This window comes from Anas acuta, chromosome 18, assembly GCF_963932015.1.
Source record: "Anas acuta chromosome 18, bAnaAcu1.1, whole genome shotgun sequence".
In the NCBI taxonomy this organism is placed as follows: domain Eukaryota; kingdom Metazoa; phylum Chordata; class Aves; order Anseriformes; family Anatidae; genus Anas; species Anas acuta.
Genome location: NC_088996.1, coordinates 6,297,682 through 6,321,259, shown reverse-complemented (window position 1 = coordinate 6,321,259; position 23,578 = coordinate 6,297,682). Strand labels below are relative to the sequence as shown.

The 23,578-nt window shown below is 40.0% G+C and overlaps 1 protein-coding gene across 1 annotated transcript; it reads left to right on the top strand.

Annotated features, from left to right (window-relative positions):
• Positions 1-604: 604 nt before the first annotated feature.
• RAB40B (RAB40B, member RAS oncogene family) lies at positions 605-23,351 on the top strand. The gene is made up of 6 exons (XM_068655259.1): positions 605-905; positions 18,738-18,798; positions 20,148-20,208; positions 20,996-21,073; positions 21,561-21,783; positions 22,219-23,351. The coding sequence occupies exons 1-6, from the start codon at positions 764-766 to the stop codon at positions 22,488-22,490; spliced, it is 837 nt and encodes a 278-aa protein (XP_068511360.1). The 5' UTR covers positions 605-763; the 3' UTR covers positions 22,491-23,351.
• Positions 23,352-23,578: the final 227 nt, after the last annotated feature.

Here is a 23,578-nt window from a genome sequence, read left to right as displayed (position 1 = left end):
CCCTAAATTTCATGAAGCTGTCGTTTCTACCTGGTGTGACACCTTCTGCACGCAGCTCTATTTTTTGTTTCTTTCTGTCTTTGTACAAATGCGTGTTTGTACCAATTTGACTATACTAAATATTCTCTTAATATTTGGGAAGTAAATAGGGCTAGCAGGCTTGAGGCCTTTTTGAAGGGGTGTTTTGCTTTTTTTAAAAAAATTTTCAAATCATATTTGGTAGATAGGCTACAAACCAACAAAGTCATGAAGGCCTGGCATAGAGCTTGGGGGGTGAACACCTGCTCTATGGGGAGGAAGATTTTCCTGTCAGCATCTGGACATAGAGGTGATGCGTTGCTGCACCTAATTTTAGAAAGTTCCTGAGTGTATTTTGCTGCTCGTGGCACACGAAAAGTGAGCATTTCCCCTCCTGCTCTCTCTATAGTTCAGCGGTTGTTTTGCCTGGGCCGGGACTCGAACCCGCGACCTCAGTCCTCCGCCCCTCTGGGGCGGGGAGACTTCCCCGCGATTGATGGGCGAGAGAGCCAATGGCATCCTCAGAACCCCCTAGCAACTGGGGGGCCGAGTTGAGCCGCCCAATGGCGGAGCCCGGGGGGCGGGGCTGCGCTTTCTGTCAGAGAGCGGCCGGCGGGAGGCTGCCGGCGGAGCGGGACGGGGCCGCCGCCGCCGTCGCCTCCCGTCAGCGAGCCCCGGGCATGCGGCAGCCCGGCAGCCCCGCTCCCCGAGGGCATGGGCCGGGGCAGCTGAGCCGCGGCGGAGGATGAGCCAGGCGGGCAGCCCGGCGAGAGCCTACGATTTCCTGCTGAAATTCCTGCTGGTGGGCGACAGCGACGTGGGCAAGGGCGAGATCCTGGGCAGCCTGCAGGGAGGCGCCGCTGAGTCCCCCTACGGGCACCCAGCCGGTGAGCGCCGTCAGGGTTGGGGTTAGGGTTTAGGGTTGGGGTTGGGGGCTTCCCCCTAATGGGGAAGGGGCGGCTCGGGCTGGGGGACGTGGCTTTGCCCGGGGCCAGGCGCTGAGGTGCGCCTCGGGGGGGAGATGGGGGACGAGGGTCGCTGAGGTGCCTTGGGGGAAGGGGGTCGTGAAGGGGGTTGGAAGAGACCCCAAAGGTCAGCCAGCGCCAGCCCCCAAAAAGCAAATCCTGACAAAAATCTTACAGTAAAGGAGCGCAGTTAATCAGTAACTGTGAATCCCGTGAGATTGCTTTCACTGAAAGAGCAGAAAAGGAGGTTTTTCTCTCCCTTATCGCCCCGTCATGTTTTTCGCACCAGAAGAGCAGCCCTTTAAGACCAAGGTTCACGTTCGCGGCGTGTCCTTTTGCTTCAGCTTTTTAAAGGGCGACACTGAAGAGCTTCCTCCGTGCCAGATGTGTTCTCCCTGCAGAATAAAGAGTTGTGCTCATAGCAAACTGATGTAAGGCTAGCTTATAATGGCTTTGCTAGAAGGGACTTTTACTTTCTATTTCTTCCTAGTCTTTTCACTTCCCCAGCCTTGTTTTCCTAGAGCACAACTCTGCAATTTTCTTCCTCATGCAAAAATATTGCGTGGGATATTAAAAAGCAAGTTATGTTGTAAAATTACCCATTGCTTTAAATTACTGCTCGCATGAGTCTGTGACTGGTTAATTCATTTGGAAGGCTTTGCGTTGACTCAGGGTTTGTTATTGTGGTGGGTTCATAGTACTGATTCAAGGCGAAGGAGTGGGTGGGGGAGGAGAGTTCTTTGGATGATTGCTTATGAGTCACATTGCACCTTGAAGGCATCAGCATGCATTTGAAGCTGTTTGCCTAGTAGTTTTGCTAAATTACTTTCTTGGGATGTTTAAGTCTGCTCACTCTGTGCTCTGCAAGTGGTTGGAGAACAGGGACAGAAGCTTGGGGAGAGTGTGTGGAGTCTGGCGCCTTCTGTACTCGCAGTCTAAGTTTATAAATTCTTCTGCTGAAGAAGCACTTTAGTCTCCAATGTATCTTGACGTAACAGAGAGAGAATGTTTGACCTGCTCCAAAGCTCATAGGTCTTCGGTCTTCTGCGTGTAAACCTTGTGATACTTGTGCTTTGCTCTTAAATAGTGTTTAAATTGCGTGGCTAACACTATCTCAGTGAACGTATTCCTTGACAGCCAAGAAATACAAATGTTCTCTTAGAATTACTTAGCAAGTATTAAACGTGCAGCTTGGAAATTCTTCATTGTTATTAATAACTTTATGTACATACAGGGTTGTAAGTGCTATGTTTCATAGACAGCTTCATAGACTGTAGTCTATGCTTATTTAGCATCAGCTTATTTATCAATCTTAACTATACAGGGTTAGAGAAATATGGAAATTCAGGTCCTCACGAGCTGTGCTGTGCAAAGGCCTGTGTTTCACAGAGAGTGAAAGGAGTTTTTAGACAGGAGAATATGAGCATGTCTGAAAAAAAGGGGTGGGAGTTAAAAGAGCAGGTCAGATAAAGCAGAGGATGTAAAAGGAGACTGTAATGGAATATAATCTGATTTTACATTTTGTGCAACTAGTGTCATATTTAAGAATTCTCTTAGCATTCTGAGCTCCAGTGTTTGCACGATCATAGCATACCACCGCATCTCACTTAAGGAAGGATATTGACTTAAACTGTGAAAGTTTGTAGAAAATATTTTCTTGGTCTTAATCCATTTCTTCAATGTATGATGTTCTCGAATGCGCCAAACTTTGAACACTTCAGAACTTGCCTGGACACCACCCAGTTTATTTTTAGGCTCTGTACCTGATAGCCCTACTCTGCCTGGATCCCCTCAGCCTGTCCTCCATCACTTGAGCATGACAACGTAGGATTTAGCTGCAGGGAATCTGTGCAGGCTATGAAAATAGAGATGCAGGGAAAGGGAGAGAGCTAAACATCCTGTTGGTGTTATGATTTTTTTTTTTTTTAATTTCAGTTAAAAGCTTGATAAACGGACTTTTTTGACCACTTTCAAGTACTTAGTTCACTGGCTAGGATCTTCCAATCTCATAATGCCAACTAGGTCTCTGAATTGGAAAGTCTAGGAGTATGATGGGTCCAGTCAAAATGTGCCACGTGTATAAGCTTTGAACTGACAAAACTTTGTTGCAGAGCTTGATGAGAGGGAGTAGCTTTGATACGCTCTGGAGGGGAGGGACGATGCAGTAAGAGATGAGAGCATTTGTGGTGAGAGAAGAGCTCTGAAGGGCCTTGAAAATGAGAAGGAACAGATTGATGAAGGAAGGGCATTTGGGCAGTTGTTTGAATTTGAACATTCAAGACAGAATTTGTTGTTTACAGCAACATGAAAAAGGCTCTTCCTGCTGCAGTAACTTCCTAAAATTGAAGGTGAGAATATGAATATTGAGAAGTTTGGGAGGAGTGAGCTATAATGGGTGGTTAGGATGCAGACATGGGGTTACAGTGCTGGGTTTCAGGAAGGACAGCGGCGTTAGAGCTGAGGACGAAACATTAGAATTTAGCTTTGGTGTAGCATTAGGGTCCTTTTCTGTGCAAAGTGATGGAAGGTACCAGCAAGATGCACTGCAGCGCTCTCAGAAGTAGACAGACTATTTTTAAAGGAATTATGGGAAAAGACAAGGTGTTGAACAGCCTGCGACTGCTCCTTGGGGAAGGAGGAGAATCCAAGTGAGCCCCCCAGAACTTTAAGAGAGGTTGAAGAAAGACTAAGTGAGGGTGGACACATCAGCAAAGAGGGCTGCTGGTCGTCTTCAGCAGCATCAAAGACAGCTAAGCAGACAAGGAAAATAAAGATAAAGTAGAACCCAGAGCTGACTAGAACAGTGTGTTGTGTTTGTTTTGGTTTTGATGTGGTGGTTAGCTATTTTTCTGTTTAGCCATTGGATGCCTGAAGGCTTTGTGCGTAGCTATGAGCTATGTAACTGTCTCTTCTCGTGTGTATGGGCTCAAACTTTAATAATATAAACAACAAATTAATTTTTCATAGACACTTTCTTAACTCATCAAAAATAAACCTTCCATTTCTCTCATTCCTGGGAAAATACAGCATCATATGTCTTACTCCTTTTTTGTCGGTACACAAAAGTGATATAAAATCTGGAGGCCGGGAGGCAAGCCAGCATCGTGTGATCAGTCAAGTCCCTGCAAGCTGCTGCTGGTCCACGAGCCGTGGCATGAAAGCATTTCGCACAATAAAAATGCTTTTATTAAGAACAAATACAGTCTCTTGGTCTCTAAATTCTTCTTAATGACTGAAGGGCTCTGGGTTGAAAAGAAGGGAAAAAGCTTTATTAACATAGCAAAGTAAGGACTGCCTTGGAAGATGTGTTGGTGAGTGTGATTGACAGAGATGATTTAGGAAGCAGTTATCCTGGAGACGGGTGGGTAGCAGTATGGTTAGTGGTCTGGATAACCTGCCTTTATGGGTTTCCCACGTTTTGCTTAAAACTGAAATTCCAATAGCTTGGACACGCTTGGTCTCTCACCTAGTAGGAAAAACTGCCCAAAAATTGTTTTAGAGAGCTGCAGAAAATTTGCTTTTAAGTATCGTTAATCTATCAGCAGAATATATTCAGAAGAAATAATTGCTTCTAGACTAGAACATAATACCTGAGATGTGCTGTCACAAGGTAGAACAATATTTTGATGTCTTAGGCTAACGGATTTTTATTCAGCTCGATTCTGTGTTTGCTTTCATATTAAAATAGAGAAAATTGTGCTCGCAGTGTGATTGTTCATTGCAGGGACTGCAAGGAATGATTGCTCAAACCTATGTACTCCTACTCCTTTTCTTGCAGGAACATCAGGTTAAAACAGAAATTCTTGCATCCTCTTTCACTTAGTGACCATTTTACATGTATGTCCTCTTAAGTTCCTGTCACAGTTGTTTGTCTTCCCCTGTCCTTAGGTTGAGAACTTCCTGGATAAGGGTTGTCTTATTTGAATGCTTAAAAAGATGCTGGTGTGTAATAGTTGGTGTTAATCGTTGGCTGGGATGCTTGTCTGCTGCTTACCTCCCCACAGACAAATTTTTAGGTCATGTTGGCCTGTCCTGGTATCTTGCAAGCCTAATGCAGAGGTGAAAACTGTGCAGGTGAAAAGATCAGTAACAGAAAGAGCTACCCACTTTGTACTTGCTCTTTCCCTTTCACTGTGTTTGAAACAGAAAAATAGAAGTAACTCTCCCTTTATCACCAAAATTAATTGTATTTTGTCTCTTCCAGGGGACAGCACTGCAGAATAGCAATTCTTTGTAAAATGCAGTCACTTAGGAGAGGTGCGTGGTAGCTGAGAATGTGGATCCCAGGTTGGCTCTGTTCCCTTTGTTCTTACTTAGACAGAAAATTTGCCCTCTGTAAAAGAAGAAAGCTTATAATCTAATTGAGATTGGTTTTCTTATTCGGTACTTTTCATGTACCTGTCTCCCTCCACAAATCTCAAGTTTGGAGCCTTGTGCTAACTCCTGTGTTACTTTATCATGCTAAGAATTGCCCATCTCATGAGACCAGTGCATAGTGTTTTCCCTGATACGTGGCTGCAGACTTGAGCCCCAATTTTTTTTTTAATTTTTTTGTAACTCTTTGTCTACGTTCTTCATAATCAGTGTAGTAAAGGGTCCTTTAGCATCTTCTGTGATTGTCAGGTCCAATTTAGTAGTTTTTTTGGTTTGTTTGTAGTGTTAGCTGGTCTTGTGCATTTGTTGAAACAACAAATGTTCACCTGGCTTGATCCTAGGCTTGCTTAGCAGTTTATGGGTTTTCATATGTTTCTTTGAACCTTTCAAAAATTAGTTTTGCTTTGTTATATGCTTTTTTCTACTCAACCAGCTTTCTTCAGCTTAATATGTTATTAATATTTCTTTGGCTGTATCAGTAGGTTGGAAGTACTTTTCTCCCTAGCTCTCTCTTCACCCTATCCATGCTGGTAGATTTTTGCAGGGGGAGTGGGGAGGAGGGGGGTGCAGCATTGACCCTGTGTGCACATGTTCAAATCAGGTATTTGTCTAGCTTGTTCTTTTTTCAGTAGGTGCCCTTTATGTCTCTTAACAAAGCCTATTCAACAGCAACAAAAAAAAAAAAAAAAAAAAAGACCAAAGAAAACATAATTTTTGGTCAAGCATATTATTGTGTTGTATAGTTTCAGAAAGAAGAAGCCTTAAAATCTTGCAAATCATACAAATGTTTTTCAGATTCCTGCCAAAGACCAACGTGTACTCACATGTCTGAATTTGATATCTGCTGTTGCTACAAGTAATACTTCAGATTGTTGTGGCAAAAGAGACTACAGCTTACTTTATTCTTTGTCTTTCTCATGCCTGTTCAATAGCTCTGTGTACTGCCTGTCTCCATTTCCCTTGGGCTACTGGTGTCCTTTTTTTTTCCCCCTAATTTTTCACAGATATGCAAGAGTGGGAAAGTGACTTAAAAAATAATAATAATACCCTGAGGCTCCCAGACAGGTGTGCAACATGAAACAAAAAGTCCAGGTTATTTTGAAAAGTGGTCAGACTTCAAAGTAACTGAGTCCTTTTAAGCTGCTTTGGCCTAACCAAAATCGTGTTTGCCTGTGCCAGGATGAAGTTTTACAACCAATATGTTGGTTAAATTACATTTTGCTTTAAATTTGTTTTTGTTCTGGGAACATAACAGGAATGGAAAATGGGATTAAGAGTAGAAATTGGCAAGTGTTAAAAGTTATATTTCCATCCCATTTTATTCAGCTCTTCTGGATTTTGTTTAATGTGAGACTGAAAATACGGAAAATTGATGCAGTATTTACACAAAATACTTGACATGAGCTAGCGTTTGTTATGCTAGTTTGATTTAAGGAAAATCTCAAATGTAATACACCAAGCATGTTTGTTTTGCGCTTGCTATGCTTTTTTTCATCCATATCTAAATCTGTTGATACAGTGGAACGCATCTGGACAAATAGTTGTTCCCTTTTATGTTTTCATATGTTGCAACATGAAACTATGAACTGGTTAAGTAGGCAGATTCTCCAAACTGCAAGTTCATTGGCTAAATGAAGCTGTTACAAATAAAACACTGATTTACTGACATATATTAAATGTCCGTTCTTGAGAAAGGTGAAGTGAACTCAGTACGGACTATAATCTAGTACTTGCTTGGGGCAAAGTCCCCAAAATATATTGTTTTTCACAATTGGTTATGTCTCTACACTGCTGCTCAAATCTGTGGAAAGTTACAGGCTAATTATTAGGAAGTTACATTCTCATGTTGCCCAGGATTGGAGAGGGTTTAAAGGTCCAGAAACCAGCGTCACTCCCAACTTTACAGGAGCTTGCAGCAAGCAGGAGAGCATCCTCGTTGAGCTGGGTGGGGTAGGAAGAGAAGAGAGAGTGCCATCGATAACAGGTCCTGCCGAGTGACAAAGTGTACTGAACAGCTGCCTTAGGGCTTTAATGTGATGCATCCCGCTCTTGGTGTAATTGACTTCTTGTTTGATGTTGATGAGACCGTAAATCTGTCTGCATGTTGGTAGAAGGAATACGTGTACAGTGTTCAGCTGAGACTTTCTCAGGATCTTGTTGGTTGTTCTTTGCAGGAGGCGTGGGTTTTTTTGAGCCCTAAGGGCTGTAAAACTAAGGAATCGGTTCTTACAGTGTTCAGATTGGCTGGACAAAATTTCCTAAGTGTGCCAAGGCAAGGTGAGAATCCTGTAGTACAGAAAGGTAATTGCTTGCCATCTGGGGAAGAAGAAGGATCTAGCAGTGAAAACACCTTTACACACAGACAGAAACATTTGTCAGGTCAGTAATTTGCGGCTGCTCTGTAGGCATGTAAACAGGGAAGATAAAGGATTTGGGAATCGTGTTTATTATCAGAAGCATGGAAATGGGAAAGCTGTTTATTCCTTGTGAAATATAGTTTTTTGCTAAGCTGAAAGCAGATATAACAGCTTTGCAGTTTTTCTTTGCATGGGATTTGCCATCAAAGGAAAGGCACTGTGCAGAACCAGCAAGTGTTACCTGGAGATGGAGGTGGCTAAACAATAGGTGGTGAGCATGATGTAGCTAGGAGAGCCAAGGCTGTTACTCCAGAGTTACCTTGGACATTAAAATGTTTTTGGAACATTGGATTTCGAAGTAGGAACTGGTAGTTTAACATACAGAGGTGGAGTAACTGTGCTGAGAATTTCTAGAATGGAGATTTGCATGTGTCTTATCAGGCATAAAATAACAAAGTGCCTGAAGCTGTTTCTAAAAGAGCTTAAGAAGTGATGGCTTGAGTTCATGCAAAATCAAACTATCCAGAGTATCTCCAAGTAAGTTATTTCTGGATCACACTTTCATATTCATATAATATAACCCCCCAATGCCATCCATATCTGTTTTAACTGTGTTGGTCAAAACAGTACATGTTTTTTAAGTGTGCTGAAGCACACAAAACTGTGTAGAGAAATGTGTTTTTATACACATGGAGAAATGGCTTTTATAAAAAGCTATTTTCGTTCTTGGGTCAGAGGAGGATAACCTATTTAATAAAAGCCCCAGTTATTAATACATGGCTAGTTCAAGTCCCACACGTGTGACTATGTAAAGCTAGAGACTGAACATGCGGCAACATTTAAAAGTGAGCTGCAATCCAAGAGTGACACCTTTGCCTCAGATGAATTGCAGCTGATCTCTGACATGTTCAGAAGCAGCCTGACCACTTGCATTTAGTGACCATAATTTGTTTACCGGGTGTTTTTTCCAGGCTTGTGGTTCAGCCTTTACCTCTCCCCAGCCCTTGCTGCAGTTTCATCCCGTGCATGTTCAGCGCGAGGTCGCAGCTCGCATCTCACCGCTGCGCTCCTGCCATTGCTCTCGTTTTTCCTCTGGCCTAAGCCTTCGAGCAGTAAGCCTTGCCCTGACCTCACCGATAGGTTTTGTTGTGATCTCGCATCAGCAAAGCTGAAACAGCAAAGAATGCTTCTGTGCTCTGAAAGAATATACTGAAGGAATGGTTATAAGTCTGTTTGAGGAATGTATATTTAATTTGCCTGTTATTATAGAAAGTGAACCATTATAGATGTTTGTATGAAACAGAAAATGTATTTGTATTAATAAAAAAGCAACAGTTTAATTTAAAGGGGGAGGGGGGGATACTTTAGTCCATAGACCTCAAAATAAAATAATAGAGACAGTGATGTGTTAATGTAACTCCTGTGCGCTTATACTTTATTTGTAAGCTGACTTTATGTGGTGCCTTAAAATGGGATATAAGTGTGTGAAATATGAAGCTGCCAGCTGGAAAGCCCAGAAGAGACCCAGCAGGTCTGGCAGCCTTTTTAATGCTCACTCAAGTCCAGACTGAGGAAAAGAAGCTCATGTAGCTGATGCATTCAGTGGAATAATTGAGTCAATATAAGGAGAGTTGTGGTGCAAAATCTTTACATGGATAGCTGGAAATGTGTATTTCTATTCTAGTTGCTTTTAGCGAGGAAATGCTATCCCTATTCACTCTGCATCATCTCAGTGAGTCAGGGTTCTGTTCTCATTTTTCTGTGTTTGCTTTTGTAAATACACCAAGTGATGTTTGCATAAAGCACAACCCCGGCTTTTCAAACCACTTCAGAATTAGAAAATCATGGTTCAACTTGAACACACACCTGATAAAATAGACGTATGATAAATGGAATTTTAATCAAGTTCAAAACCTCTAAACTTTTAATTTTATTTTCTTTTTCAGTTTGGATAAGAAACAGCCGTTATATAGTGATGCTAGTCTTGGAGCAAGAAGATTCTAGAGTCCAAGGATACATGTAGCATAATATTTTTTCCATATAAGTACTAGTTTTTGTCTCCAAACAGGAGTTTAATCCGATGGTGTTTGAGAACTGGAATCTTATAGACAGTCTTTTTACTTTGTCTTCAACATCTGCAAGACAGGGTAGTTTTATGCAGAGGACTATGAGAAAAGTAATTACATAGTTTTTGAGTGAAGAAAAGTCTGCAGTTCTAATAATTTAAATGAAGTTTGGCCACAGACTGATGAGTCACCTCTGTGGAGAAAAGAAAGCTTTACAGGGGACCAAAGAGCAGCCTTCTGGTACCCATAAGGAGGCCATCGAGAGGACAGATGGGCTTTGTATGTGGTAGGAGCTTAGGAGACAACAGATCTAAGTTGAAACAAGAGAAATTCAGAATGGGTAAGAGGAAAAAACTTTTTTTTAACCATGAGGACAGTCAATCTGTGAAACAGGTTGTGCAGAGGGGTCTCCAGTTCTCTTAGCTGATCCTGGTTTGAGTAGGAGGTTGAGCTAGATGACCTCCTGAGTTTGCTCCCACCTGAAATTTCCTGTGTCCTATTCCAATGAAATCAGTTTATTTTGATGTCATGGAAAATTGAAACCAACTAAATGATCAGTGGAACAAGAGCTTTGTATCTGTATAGTCTGTCTTTCTCCTTTAAATCCAAATGATTGCTTGCTAGCATTTTGTGTTTTTCTCCTGGAAAAGGAGTACAGTTACAATTTTGGCAGCTCTTCTGCTGGAATATCTGGGGAGGAGAAGAGGAGAGAACTGGAAACACAATCCAAGCCAGACTTAGTTTTCCTCATTTTCATAATGGGAGATGCATTGTGACTTGGTAATTCCTTGAGTTCTTGTTAACATTACTTATAAAGCCCACTTTACTGCGGCATGTGTTTTGCATGGAATTTCGAATTGAAGAAGTGCGATTGGTTTTCTGTTTGGAGGCATAGTTTGAAAGCTCTTCAAGTATCTGTGCTTTGGAAATGGTGGCTGTATGCTTTCTGGAATATAGCTTTTAAGCCACAGTAATTTTTAAATAATGCTATTAATTTTAGTCTTTGGTATCTTTAAAGCAGAATTATTGCACTTACACCTACTTGCTGTGAATTCCAGCTTTGATCTCTAGTTCTTCATAATAACAGAATTCATTACTTGTTCAGCACAAAGAATTATTTTTAAGTAAACTTTTTCCCTCTTTGAACATGCAGTGCTTCATGGGGTGGGGAAAGAAATTACCTTTTTTTCCCCCCACTTTCTCCCTACAGCAGTACTTTGGATCTCTTGTTCTGTTAAAGTTTACTACTTGGTGACAAACACTGCTGTGAATTCTGGGAGGACTGATGGCAACTTGTTTTTTTGGGAGTTCTTTTTGCAAATCTTGGTTATATCACATATTTTTCATAATATATGGCAATATACTTCTGAAACAGAATTCTGATTTTATAATTGGTATGATATAATGATATGCTTAATTGATAGTGGTGGTTTAACTTTTCAGAAGCATTTATTTGAGACTTGATTTAAAGCCTAGGGAAATTTTGGAGAAGTTTGCAACTGTTCACAGTGAGCTTCTAGGCCCATCACTCACAATAATGGCTACTGGATGGTCTTGGGATTCTTCTCATGCCAAGTATTTTTGAACTGGTTTATTGCTAATGAAGTGTCAAGACAGAAAAGGTCATTGTTCTCTTTTTGGAAAACGTTGTAAAATGTGAAATACTGCATCTGGTTTTAATATTTTATAGTAGTTTCTAAGCTATTCTTCCTTCCAGATTCTGGCCATAATTCAACCTAGCGTTCAACATGTAAGTGAGGGCAAGTTCTGTGTAGCTGCTCTCATTTCTTTCTTGATTTGTAGATTTTGTAAAAGATATGTACCCTGCCTTCTGCTCTTTCTCATGCACCAGGATGATTTGTCCCTACCGCTAAGCTATGGGATAAAGAATTACTGCACCAGGAAGATATCCACACGCACTAGGAGCATCGGATGATCAATTCTTACCTAAAACCTATTCCACTTTTTTTCTGGTCAGTTATTGTAGCCTGGCCAAGATTCTCTTCATGATACTTGCCATGGGTGTGCAGAGCTCCACATCATAGCCATTGCTTGAGCTACGAGCATGTTTCAAGAGATGTGAAAGAATCATGTTTGAAACTTTATTGAATTACAGGGAGTGTAGGGGACATGGTGATACTGTGAATAATAGACTGCCCTTGAGAGCTGATGCTCTCTGAAAGTAATGGAACAGGTTTTTAGGAAGAGAGGGTGCTTGCTAACAACAAGCCCGATACATGCAAAGGAACCTCCTTCATGATACAGCCCAACTCTTGTAGGAACTGGTGAACAGAAGCAGTAGCAGTGAGAAGATCGCATGGGGGGGATAATTATTATTTTTTAACTGTGCATGATAACAGAGAATTTAATTTCTAATGCAAATTCAGTGGTGCTACGTCATATCACAGGAAAGATGACCATCAAATGGACCAGAAGTCCTACACCTTTGATCTCGAAGGAAGGCATGCTCCCTTTTGTAGAATTTGACTGTTAACCTGTTTTCCTTCTCTCTTCACCTCACTCAAGCTGTGTCCTTTTGAAAGCCTCTGCTTCTTTCCTTGATCAGTTACAGTTTGGTTGCTACCTGTCCTTTGCCCTTTGCCTCTTGGCTGTTCCCCCAGGTTCCTTGCTCTGTGTTTCTGGTCAGCTCCCCTTCTCAGCCTCTCCTCTTCAGTGTCTTGTCCCTGCTTTAGCTCCATCTTCATCCCTGTGTCTTTGTCAGACCACTCTTAGCATGTAAAGCAGTGTTCTGTCAGGTCCTCGTTTCTGTGTAGAACTGGTGACAGCCATTCCAGTCTGGTCTGTAGCTCTGGAGACCCGGACTTTTCACGCAGATTCACTAGTCAGTAGTGCGTCATGTGAGGCTGTGCAGTAGCAGCTGGATCGAGTTGCAGAAGATCAATCTGTAAGGCACCAGAAGTGTTCTGGGATCAATGAGCACCATGGGCTCCTTGTTTCAATTTAATTTTTTACATCCGTGGAGGAAATAAGGGGATGAGGAATAAACGTCTCACTTAAGAGGTTCCTGGGATTGATAGATGAATCTCTTCTTTCAAGCTTATTAATAAAATGCACTGAACCAAAGGATGACACTCTTCCCCATAATGCTAATAATAGCATTCCCTTTTCCTGCAGTGCTCCTGTTTATAAACAATAACATGTTTATATATCGTAGCTTTCATCTGAGGATGTAAACTGCAACCTGTAGCAAACATTTGAGTTAGCAAGCTTACCATGTGCCTCTGATATCCTTTTCTTTTGGAGGAGTGGGAGAAAGGAAATGATGAACTGAAGCTTGCAGTTGCTGCTTCTTCCTGACCTGGAGGATGGGGACACTTCTCTTTCTTCATGTAAAATAAATTTAGACTACAAAAGAGGCTATTTATTTGTTGACAAGTGCGTTTTAAGACAGATGAAAATGGAGCATGATCTCAGAATCTTTATTTTCCTTTCCTCTTAATATGAATAGAAATGAATTGCTTACAAGTTCTGGTTAAAAGTTGATTGTTAGCTGATGTCAAATAGTATTTTCTTCTTTCCGAGCAACTGCCTGCTTTGAATGTATAGTTTTTTATTTATCTATCTTAGCAGAAATACTGCAAACTAAGGTATGATCTTAAAAAAGGAAATCACGTATTGAAAGAGTTGTTTGCATATTCTTTTTGGGGTAGGGCATGATTTAAACATGCAAAGTGTGGGATTTAGTTTACTTGCTAATGCTGATAAGAGAGTGAGCAGACACTTATTCAGGTACTGCTTCTGCCTAATTAAATTCTGTGGCTTATGCAGGTTTTGGAGTGGTTCAGTTGTTAATATGGTTTCCAAGTTAGTACTGGAGGTAGGCCATAAAGTTGCAACAAACTTCTTACTGCTGTGCCACTTGCTTTGGTTGTGAGGACAACCATCTGGACTAGAGCCAGCTAGAAGTGCTCAGAGACCTTCCAATTCTGACCTGATGCCCTAAAAATGTGCAACCATAGAAAGCTTCAGTGTAATCATTAAGGATCACTTGGATTTTTAAAGGTGGCTTTCTAATTGGCATGTCTGACCATAAACAAAGCTAAACATAAAGCTGGAGCTGTCTGATATAAATCTCTTTTGAAAATAGATGGGAAAATTGTCACGTCTTTAAAATGAGTGAATTATGTATAAGACTTAAGTTTAATTGTGGTTTATGACTTGATTAATGAGTTGAAGAAGACAGTTCATATCCAGAATTTCAGTGTCCCCATTTCAATGTGAATAGGCAATCTGTGTTCTTCAAACAGATGGCTTTTATTGCAGTAATTAAGTGTAATACAAGAGACTGGAATTTGGAAAATGATGGTTATTCTGAAATCACAAGCAGAAGGCAAATATGGCTGTCAGATAACCTGACCTTTGTACTCACATGTCACAAGACACGGACCAGTTTTATTGTCAGGAGTTTATCTTTGCAGCAGAAACACTGGGCTTAGTTTTTAAAGATTCAATGAATTTTGAATCAAAAGCATGATGTGGATCCACTTGCTTGGGATGATAAATGAATGGAGTTGGAAACTGTGTCACTTGCCAAATATGTTGAAGATAGTCACAGAGGTGTTCTGAAGAGAAACATCAGGCTGTAATTGTTAATGTCTATGAAAAGGAGATAACATGGGAAGCAATGGGACCGCTGAATTCTCATTATGCCTGTGAGAACATGTTTTTAAGCACTCTCCAAAACCTAAAACTATTTTTTCAAGGTGTGGTCAAAAGTCTTTGAAAGATGTTTTCAGTGTGAAGTAAAATTTAAGGGTACACCAGGCTCAGAGACAAAGTAATGTGTTCTGTACTTTCTCAGATACAGAAAGTGTTGTTTGTAGGGACAAATGTAGCACTGAATAAAGTCTTTCACTGCAAAGCAGTGGTTAAGGTTTGTTTGTTAAATTGAAATGCAGATCCAAAGAAAACTCAGAACAAGCTCCAAAACATTAGAATATTTGACTGACATTTACTTCCTTTGAAAAATTCGGAGGGACCAGTCTGGGGTTTATTCGGTAGAATGTTGTCTTATTATCAAAATATGACCAATGGTTTGTCTGTACTCAGTTGTGTTCAAGCTTTGTTCAAGTCGAGCCAGTTCTTCACTGCTGCAAAGCTGAGACTGGCTGGTCGTCACACCGTCAGTCATTGAACCTCCGTTATTAAACTGAACAGAAAAGATTTTTGGCTAACCAACCTTGCCTTTGGTGTAACGCAAAATGAGCAATGTAAATGATTGCAGGATTCTCTACTAAAGAGAGACAATGGGAAATTCAGGAACACGGCTATAAGCTTCAAGAGAAAACAAAATTCACAAGAGACCTTCAAACAATCACTGTTGACGTGACTGCAGTGTAGGCAGTGAAGCGTAAGTGATAGCACGGCAATGGCTACAAGGCAGCAGCGCAGAGAGGATGGCTTCCTCTTTAGTGCAGTTGTTACCGAACAGCCAAATGCTTTTTTGTAAATTTTACTCCATTCCTGGATCTGGTAATATTTCTTTCAGTTCTCTAGATACTCATTTTGTGTTGGAGGGGAAAAAAAAATATTAAAAAGCAATTCAATTAAAAAAAACCTCCAGCAAGGGGTGCGGCTTGTTTGAGGTTATTTAATTTCAACTTGTGGCTTTAGGTAGATAATTTTGACTTTAAAAAAAACACACGAAAGCATTAAGCACTGAGAGGTTTTTCTGGTTCACTTCACAAAGTTGAATTATTTATTTAGATGCCTTTTTCTCCCCTTTCCTCTGTGGAGATACTTTTCATTTGTGTATCCCAACAAAGCTATTCTGTCTTACTAAATGAGTGAATAATGTTCTGGAAGGACATTTGATTTGTACAACAGCACAATCCACATCTGTTGGTCTCATTGTTATAGCTGCATGCTGTTCCTGATGATTCATGTGAAAAGACTTTTTGTTTTGATTCTTAATCAGTGATAAATGCTAATTGCAGCGATATGCAGGTTGTGTTATCAACTGCTTCTATCTGTACAACAGCTGAAGAACACGCTTCTGAATCTATCTCTTCAAAAATCTTTTGAGAAACCCACAAACCCCAAAGAGAAACCCATAAAAGATGGGTAGTGTGTTTTTTCAGGCATGTCTTATGCATGCCATTTAAGGGAAAAGATGGAATATTTTGCTTTATATGCAGCTAAACAAGAATGACTTGCAGTAGTGTGTGGTCTGTAGTGTCGAGCATGCTCAGCTGTGTCTCCTCCAGCTATGCAGGACTGATTTTTCTGTGTTTAGTATGTCTTTAAGCAGAATGCAGGATGTCCAGTCCCTGTGTGGGATGTGTCACGGTTGGCTAAACATGTGCCTCTTCATTCACTTCAGAGAAACTAGTGGAGGTATTTCACCCTCTGAGAAATATCAGTATGCTGGAAAAAGTGCTGTAGTGATATGCAGGGTTTGCTCTATGTTTTGTGTTTTCAAGAGTTTCTGAAATGATGAAACTTGTTCTTTCAGTGCACAAACAATTTTTATGTCCTGATCTGTTCAGTGTCCCAAGGCTTTGTCTGTAGGTTAGGAAGTTAGCCTAGGAAGGTCTGCATCAAGAGAGCACACTCTAATATACTCCTGCCTGACTGCAGCATGTCCTCATCAGTTTGTAAGAAATGAGAGGAGTGGAGCTGTAGGCAGATGTGAGTCAAGTGAAATATCCTGCAGGCAGTGAAGTGGCATCGCTGAAATACGGTTCCTGATAGCGTGTGACTGATCTACGGGTGGCCGTGCCTCTGTCTTCCTGCTTACTCACCTTGTCTTCGTATCACACCAGGAGGGTTTCTTTGATTTGTCCCACATAGCATACATGTATTTTTCAATTGCACATGGCAAATGCCATTTGAGCAGCTTAGAGTGGTGCAAATTTTAGAAGAAGCACAAAAGCAGCATCTCTTTTGTTTGCCTGTTGCTGCCAGGAAAGCTGGCTCGGATGGCAGCTGTTACCTTGCGGTAACTTCTGTTTGGTAATTTAACACCAGTTCTTTATTCCGGACCTACTCTGAACAAACTCCTGTCCTTGTGGAAAGGGAGACAGGTACAGCTTCCTTTTCTGTGACTGCTTACCATGTCAGAGCCCTTTAAACCTATTATTTGTTGTTGATAAAAACAGAGGGAACTGGCTAACAGTGTCTGCTTTCAGGGCCTCTTCATGACAGCTGGTAGGAGTTGGCAGTACTCCACCTGAAGGAGCAGAAGGAAGTCCATTTTGTGAATGTGGTGACCACGTCGTGTTTGTAGGCCAAGAGCAAACTTCCTGCATGGTGGTTGCCTCTCCAGAGCTGTGCTTGCAGCCAGGACAGGTTGTTTGTTGTTGTTGATGTGCCATGCTGCGCTGAATTCTTTCTTCGGAAGAAGAGTATAAGTAATTGATACCATTCTTATTAAATTTTCAAACTTCTTTTTCTCCACTTAAGTACAGCAAAAAAAAAAAAATCTTGTTAGTAAGCATTTGATCTGTGCATCAGTACAAACCCTGGTATATATAGATTTTTTCAAGTGCTGGTACTTCCACTGCTGTGTCAGTTTGTTGCCTTCTTCCTACCCACCAGTACTCTCCTGGGATGCAGTGAGTTTCTCCACGCCCCCGCAGTGTTTTGTAATTGCCTGCCTGCAGCAAGGGTACAGGCAATCAGCAGGATCGTCTTCACCACTGTCATTCCTCTTCCTCTAATGAAGATTTGCTGAAATCTTTAGTAATTAGGACACTCTTCCCCATGCATTTGTTTTTCCTTGTCAGTGTGTTTTTCTCACCTTATTTTGTTTACACTCAGAAAATAAAACATCCCTGTTTTTCAAAGCACGAGTCTCGTTACATTTCAGTACATTTTCAGAGATTTAATGCTTTTATAACTTCCTTTGGAAGACTGTGAATAAATGTTCAATTCAAGAAGTTATTTGGCTTTGTCATAGTTAAGAAAATGTGAGAACACATCTACCAGTGAACCTGTTGCTTGGCTGCACCATGTGAATACTGAATGCACACTTTTCAAATAGCATTTAATAAAATAAAGGCCTCTCTTTCTTTTAATGTTTATAATTACGCACTTTGTGGATGCAGTACTGCAGCCCAGTGTTCAAAGCCATTGACCATTGGCATGATGGTGGATATTTTTAGAGGTCAACTGTAGCTACGTAACTGCTGCTGATTGCTCCTGTCCCCCCTAATCTAATGGGGGCGGGGGTGGGGAAGGAGACACCTGTTTGCCTGTTCTGACCAGGAAAACAGCAAAGCTAGACTCCAGATTATTTTTACTCTAGTTTAAAACCTGGTATGCCAGGTTAGCATTAAAAAAGCTAGTGCCATAGGTCACTGATGATTGTTTGCAAAGGCTGTAAGATGAACAATAAAGACGTAAGCTAAGCTAAATGCATCAATATGTTGTTTGTTGTTTGTTTGTTTGTTTTTACATTAATAGATTAAGTAATGTGTGCATGTATAGATAACATCCTCTTCTTGCACTATCTACTGCTTTTATGTGAGGGGGGCATGTGTATGCCCTCTACACCCACTCTGTAAGAGCTGTCTGTGAGTTAGAGCAGATAAGAAAGGAATAAATATTAGAGGCAGTAAAGCTGAGGAACAGAGGAAGAGAATGGCATTTAGTTCACAACATACGTTTGAGAGGAAAGGCTAACACCTACGTTTTTCTGTTGAAAAGAAATAAAACTTGAAGCATGTTATATTGTCATGATAATGAATAAAACAGATTGGTTAACAACACGAAGGCAACGTGAGAAATCTGCTTTGATTTCTGGACCTTGCTTAAATAATACAAGATCTTCAGAACTTCACATTAACAAGTTATTCTTCTCCATATTCACTTCATAAAGTACTGGTGAAAAATCTTTTGGTTTATGGTCAGCTTCTTCAAAGTCTGTAACTGTCTGTATGTATGTTGTGCACGTGCAAGCTGATCTAAGACTTCCATGACTGTTTTCCCCTCAGGTATAGATTATAAGACTACAACAATTCTTCTGGATGGCCGACGAATCAAGCTACAACTCTGGTATGTGTTCTGCCTTTCCTCATGACTTATACTTCAAAGATACAAAGAATATAACTCTTGTGGGCATGAGGTTTCCGTTATACATGAGAAATATTTAGCCAAGTGAGGAAGAATGATCCAGATAGCTAGTGCTTTGAGCAAGTCACTTACTTAGTCTTTACCTCCTTTTCTAGCTGTTTCATGTGTAATGGGGAACACTACAGTTTCTCTGTATGAGAGATGCATAATAAATGCAGGAGAAAGGCACAAAAGAATACAAAATGAGTTGTTATGCTTATATCCTTTTCCTCCAAGAAATGGATGATCTTGTACCAATGCAGTCAGTGTTTATTTTTGTTTGAATTTTTTTTTAAATACTTGAATTAAATGTCTGGGTGCCTGTCAGATTTATTTTTAATTTATTCCATGTTGGTTGTTTTTGCCCTTAAGAATTTTAAGGTAACATTTCAAATGTTAAATGTAATGACATGTAATAGTACTCTGCCATATGGTGTCTTGATTACTTGATATTTTGTTCACCTACTTTCTTTTTCTTCTTCTGCCTTCCATTTTGTATAACTTAGTAAAAATACCACATAAAGCTCATCTGAGAAGCAGGCAGGAAAGAGATGTCTCAATCCTTTCTGTGAAGGGAAAGTTCTTTGGATTCCCAAAAATAACAGATTGGAAGTGTTTCTACAGTTGACCATATACAAAAATATGTGCCTTGCATTTGAAGATCTGTAATCTATCTCAAAAATTCTGTATGGAATTTCACTTCTTACTACACCCTTCACTATCAGCCTGATTCTGCACTCTTTAAAATTTTGCTTCTGAATGCTTCATGCAGTGATTTTTTGTCTGTGTGCATGATTTTCCGAGAATCTGTGCTCTCTATGTCTCTGTAAAGATTCCTTCATCATACTAGGCTCATGATAAACTACTGTTGCTGTAATCAAGAATTTTGTGTTTTCCCATTAGTCTCCTTGGTGATAGCTATTGTTTCCTCCCACTTTTCTTCTGCTGTGAAAACAACCTTTCTTCAAGCTGAGCTAAATGCAATGTCTAGTGGCATATGTTGTGCACTTGACTAGTAGCCTTTGTTTTCCAAGGGCAATCACAAGAATAAAATTTGAAGTTCTTGTCCTCTCATCCTGAGAAATCTGAAAAATGTAGAGGAAAGGACAGAATGCCACTGGGGGGAAACTGCTGAGAGCAAGAAGAGCTCTTATACATTAGTGATTGCTATTGCATGACTAATGGAATAAGAGGTGATATTGATCAGCACAAATGAGTTAATCTAGCTGGACTCTTAATGTAGGAGGTCACCTACTTCTTTTAAATATATATTTTAAATGTATTTTTTTTAGGGATACATCAGGGCAAGGGAGATTCTGCACCATATTTCGGTCATACTCGAGAGGTGCTCAGGTAAGCTAAGTACATCCGGGTAATGGTTGTTGGATGAATGAAAGCAGAGTTAGCAAACCATTGTGACAGCTTCTGTAGCTCACCTGTGGATTGTCTGCAGATCCACTAATACAGTGAAGATAATATGAACCTTGGGAAATAACAAGGGGCAGGATTCCCTTTTTTGAAAGGAGAGGAAGGGGCAGAAACCAATGAGATTGAGAATGAAGTTGAACCAGAAAAAAAGCATGATGATGTATATTCTCAGGTCTTCTTGTTGGCTATATCAACAACTTAAGCCTGTTACCATACTTTAATCATGCAAATAAATATGCTAATGCTATTTTTTTAAATTGTGTGTCAGGTAAGATAAACTGGTAACAGAACTGTCAAGAGTAACGGGAGATATGAGGAGAAGTCAAAAAATATAATGAAGTGTAATGACTTGTAATGAAATGAGTTTGAAAAAACTCATTTCATCAAAACAGACACGCTAAAAGTCACGATAGCTTCAGATTTCAAAGTATTGCTGTTATTAGTTACGTGTATTGGTTCTGATGAGTTGCATAGGTTATGTTACAGAATTGTTCAAAGCAACTGTCAGGTTTTCTGCCCCTTACCGTATCAGTAATCTACATAGAGAGATGGCATGACTTCATAGGATGTTGAGTTTCTGCTCCATTTAGGGTTTTCTCAGCATCTTATAAGATAATTTCAGAATCAGAGAATTTGCAGGTAGTGTTTTCTATGTTGTGACTCTGTTAAGCTTACATTTTTTTTTAATTATATATATATGTATTTTATACAGGGAGTAATTCTAGTGTATGACATCACCAATCGTTGGTCATTTGATGGAATTGATCGATGGATAAAAGAAATAGATGAGGTAAGGTACAGTCCCAGACTGTCTCTAGTCTGTAACAGATGACTCAGACTGACTGCTTATGATATTTTCTGCTGTTTTTACTGGCATTTGCAGGCAATGCTTACTACAGAGTTATCCAAGATGCCAAGCTTACCATTTTGTTTCTATGTTTATATTTCTAGAATGTAGGAAACATATCGGCTAAAGTGTCTGATTTCTTTAAAGGTGTTGACAGTAGGCATATGGAGGGCAAAGATTACATATTGTAGTCCCACTCTTGCTATGGATTTGCCACATCATCTGTGCAAGTCTCTTTTCTCTGAGGAAGGGATGTTTTTTGATCAGAGAATCATAGAATAATTTAAGCTGAAAGGGACCTCTAGTGATCATCTTGTCCAACCTACCACTTGGTCTTTAAATCTTGAGAAAGCTTTTGTTTGTTTTAATTGATGGAAGGGGGAAATGAGCTAAACTTTTTTCTTTTTTTTAAATGTTTCTCTTTCCTCAGCATGCTCCTGGTGTACCAAAAATCCTGGTTGGAAACCGCCTTCACTTAGCTTTCAAACGCCAAGTATCTACTGAACAAGCACAAGCCTATGCTGAGAGGCTGGGCATGACTTTTTTTGAAGTCAGTCCACTTTGTAATTTCAATATTACAGAGTCCTTTACTGAGCTAGCAAGAATAGTATTGATGAGACATGGAATGGACAGACTGTGGAGGCCAAACAAGGGTAAGCAAAATACGCTGAAAATATTTAAATGTAGTCCTAGCAAAGGCTTGTGGTTCCCTTAATATAAAATAATTTCCAGAGTATGATTACTTGGCTGACTGATGCAAAAACATTAATAAGTAGAACCAGGAATCTTGTACAACTAGCTTTATAAACAGAGAAAATATATATGCGGGTATAACCTGCTCTTGATTTTGTAGGGAATAACAAACATCTCTTTCCTAGATCTTGCATTCTCAATCATCTAAGTATTGTGACACAACTAAGAACTTGAAGCAGTAGATTTTTTGAATAATACAGGTGTGAGAACGGGTGTGGGAGGAGGAACAAGAATTCATCCTAAGTAAAGCATGCATGCAGAGTGCTGGGTATGCTGCTGCCATGTGGCTGACAAAAGCGTGCTATTATAATGCAAGTTTTATGTCTGTTTTCAAGTACTGAGTCTGCAAGACCTTTGTTGCCGTGCCATAGTTTCCTGTACCCCTGTGCATCTTGTTGACAAGCTCCCTCTCCCTGTTGCCTTAAGAAGCCATCTCAAATCCTTCTCCATGGCCAACGGCCTTAATGCCAGGATGATGCATGGACGCTCATATTCCCTCACTTCCAGCAACATCAATAAAAGGAACAGCTTAAAGAAAGCTAAAATTATCCGTCCGCCACAGAGCCCGCCAAAAAACTGTACAAGAAACAGCTGTAAAATTTCTTAAACTCTGTGAGAAAAGGAACCTGGATGGAATCCCTTCATGTGAAGTGTTGAATGCAAGGACTACTTGTTTAATAGTTGAGCATACTCTATGTATGTATTCTACTACACTGACAAAAATAAGAAAAATAAGTCCTATTTTAGAGCTTGCTCACTACAGTAATGCTGCTTCAGAATGAGTGACGTGTTCAGTGCAACTGAAAGGATGTGACATTTTGCTCACTCGCATACTGTATTTTAGTTTCTGTGTGCATGATGCCACTGTTTTCACTATTTGATGTGTTTTCCTATAGGGGGTAATTATCATCATATTGAGTTCTTAATTCCATGAAACCTGGGAAGTGACTTACATTTAATTGTATAAAATCCTGTCTTTTTGCAAACAATTCAAAAATAGATACATAAAAAAAGTCATTGGTTTGCATATTCAGGCAGAGGTTTTTAAATGCAATGTATACATTGTAAATTCTACAAATAGTGTGACAAATTCTGGTAATACTGCAATTGTGCATTTGGATATTTTGTAAAGCTTCCTTGATAACTTCAAAGCACTAATTTATCTAAGCTAAAAATGTGTATATAATTACTATGCACATACACAACAAGGTTTTGTCTCATTAGTGTATGTAATGGATTTGATAAAGTTTTTGGTATGTTATTTAATACTTCAGAGAATTAATTTGTGCTTTAAATACTTATTTTTCTGTAAAGAAAAAAAATAAAATACATTTTATACCACTGTATAAGAAAGTTCTAGGAGGAAAATGCCAAAGACACTGCAGTTAAGGGAACGTGACTTGAAAGCTGCTTTATAAGAAAAGAACACTATTTAAAAATAAATAAATAAATGTTTCTGGAAAAGAAATCCTTTTATGCTTTCTTTAATTGCAGAAGGCTTTCTTTATCTTCCTTTAGAAGAATTTGAAGAACAATATACATGAATTAGATGCCAGGAACATGAAGCCATCCTGAAAGAACAATGTAACGCTTTTGATGCACTTGTCTTGAAGAGTGTGAGCTCAAGTACGGAAGCATAATACACAGGTCAGGTCTTCCCCCTCTTTGTGAAGAACAGTGTGACTTGTTCTCCTG

Bases quoted from the DNA above. Each gene is read 5' to 3' on its own strand.
- RAB40B (XM_068655259.1), top strand. From the start codon at position 764: ATGAGCCAGGCGGGCAGCCCGGCGAGAGCCTACGATTTCCTGCTGAAA. The intron at 20,209-20,995 runs GTAAGCTAAGTA...TATTTTATACAG, and splicing joins CATACTCGAGAGGTGCTCAG to GGAGTAATTCTAGTGTATGA. The intron at 21,784-22,218 runs GTAAGCAAAATA...TCTGTTTTCAAG, and splicing joins ACTGTGGAGGCCAAACAAGG to TACTGAGTCTGCAAGACCTT.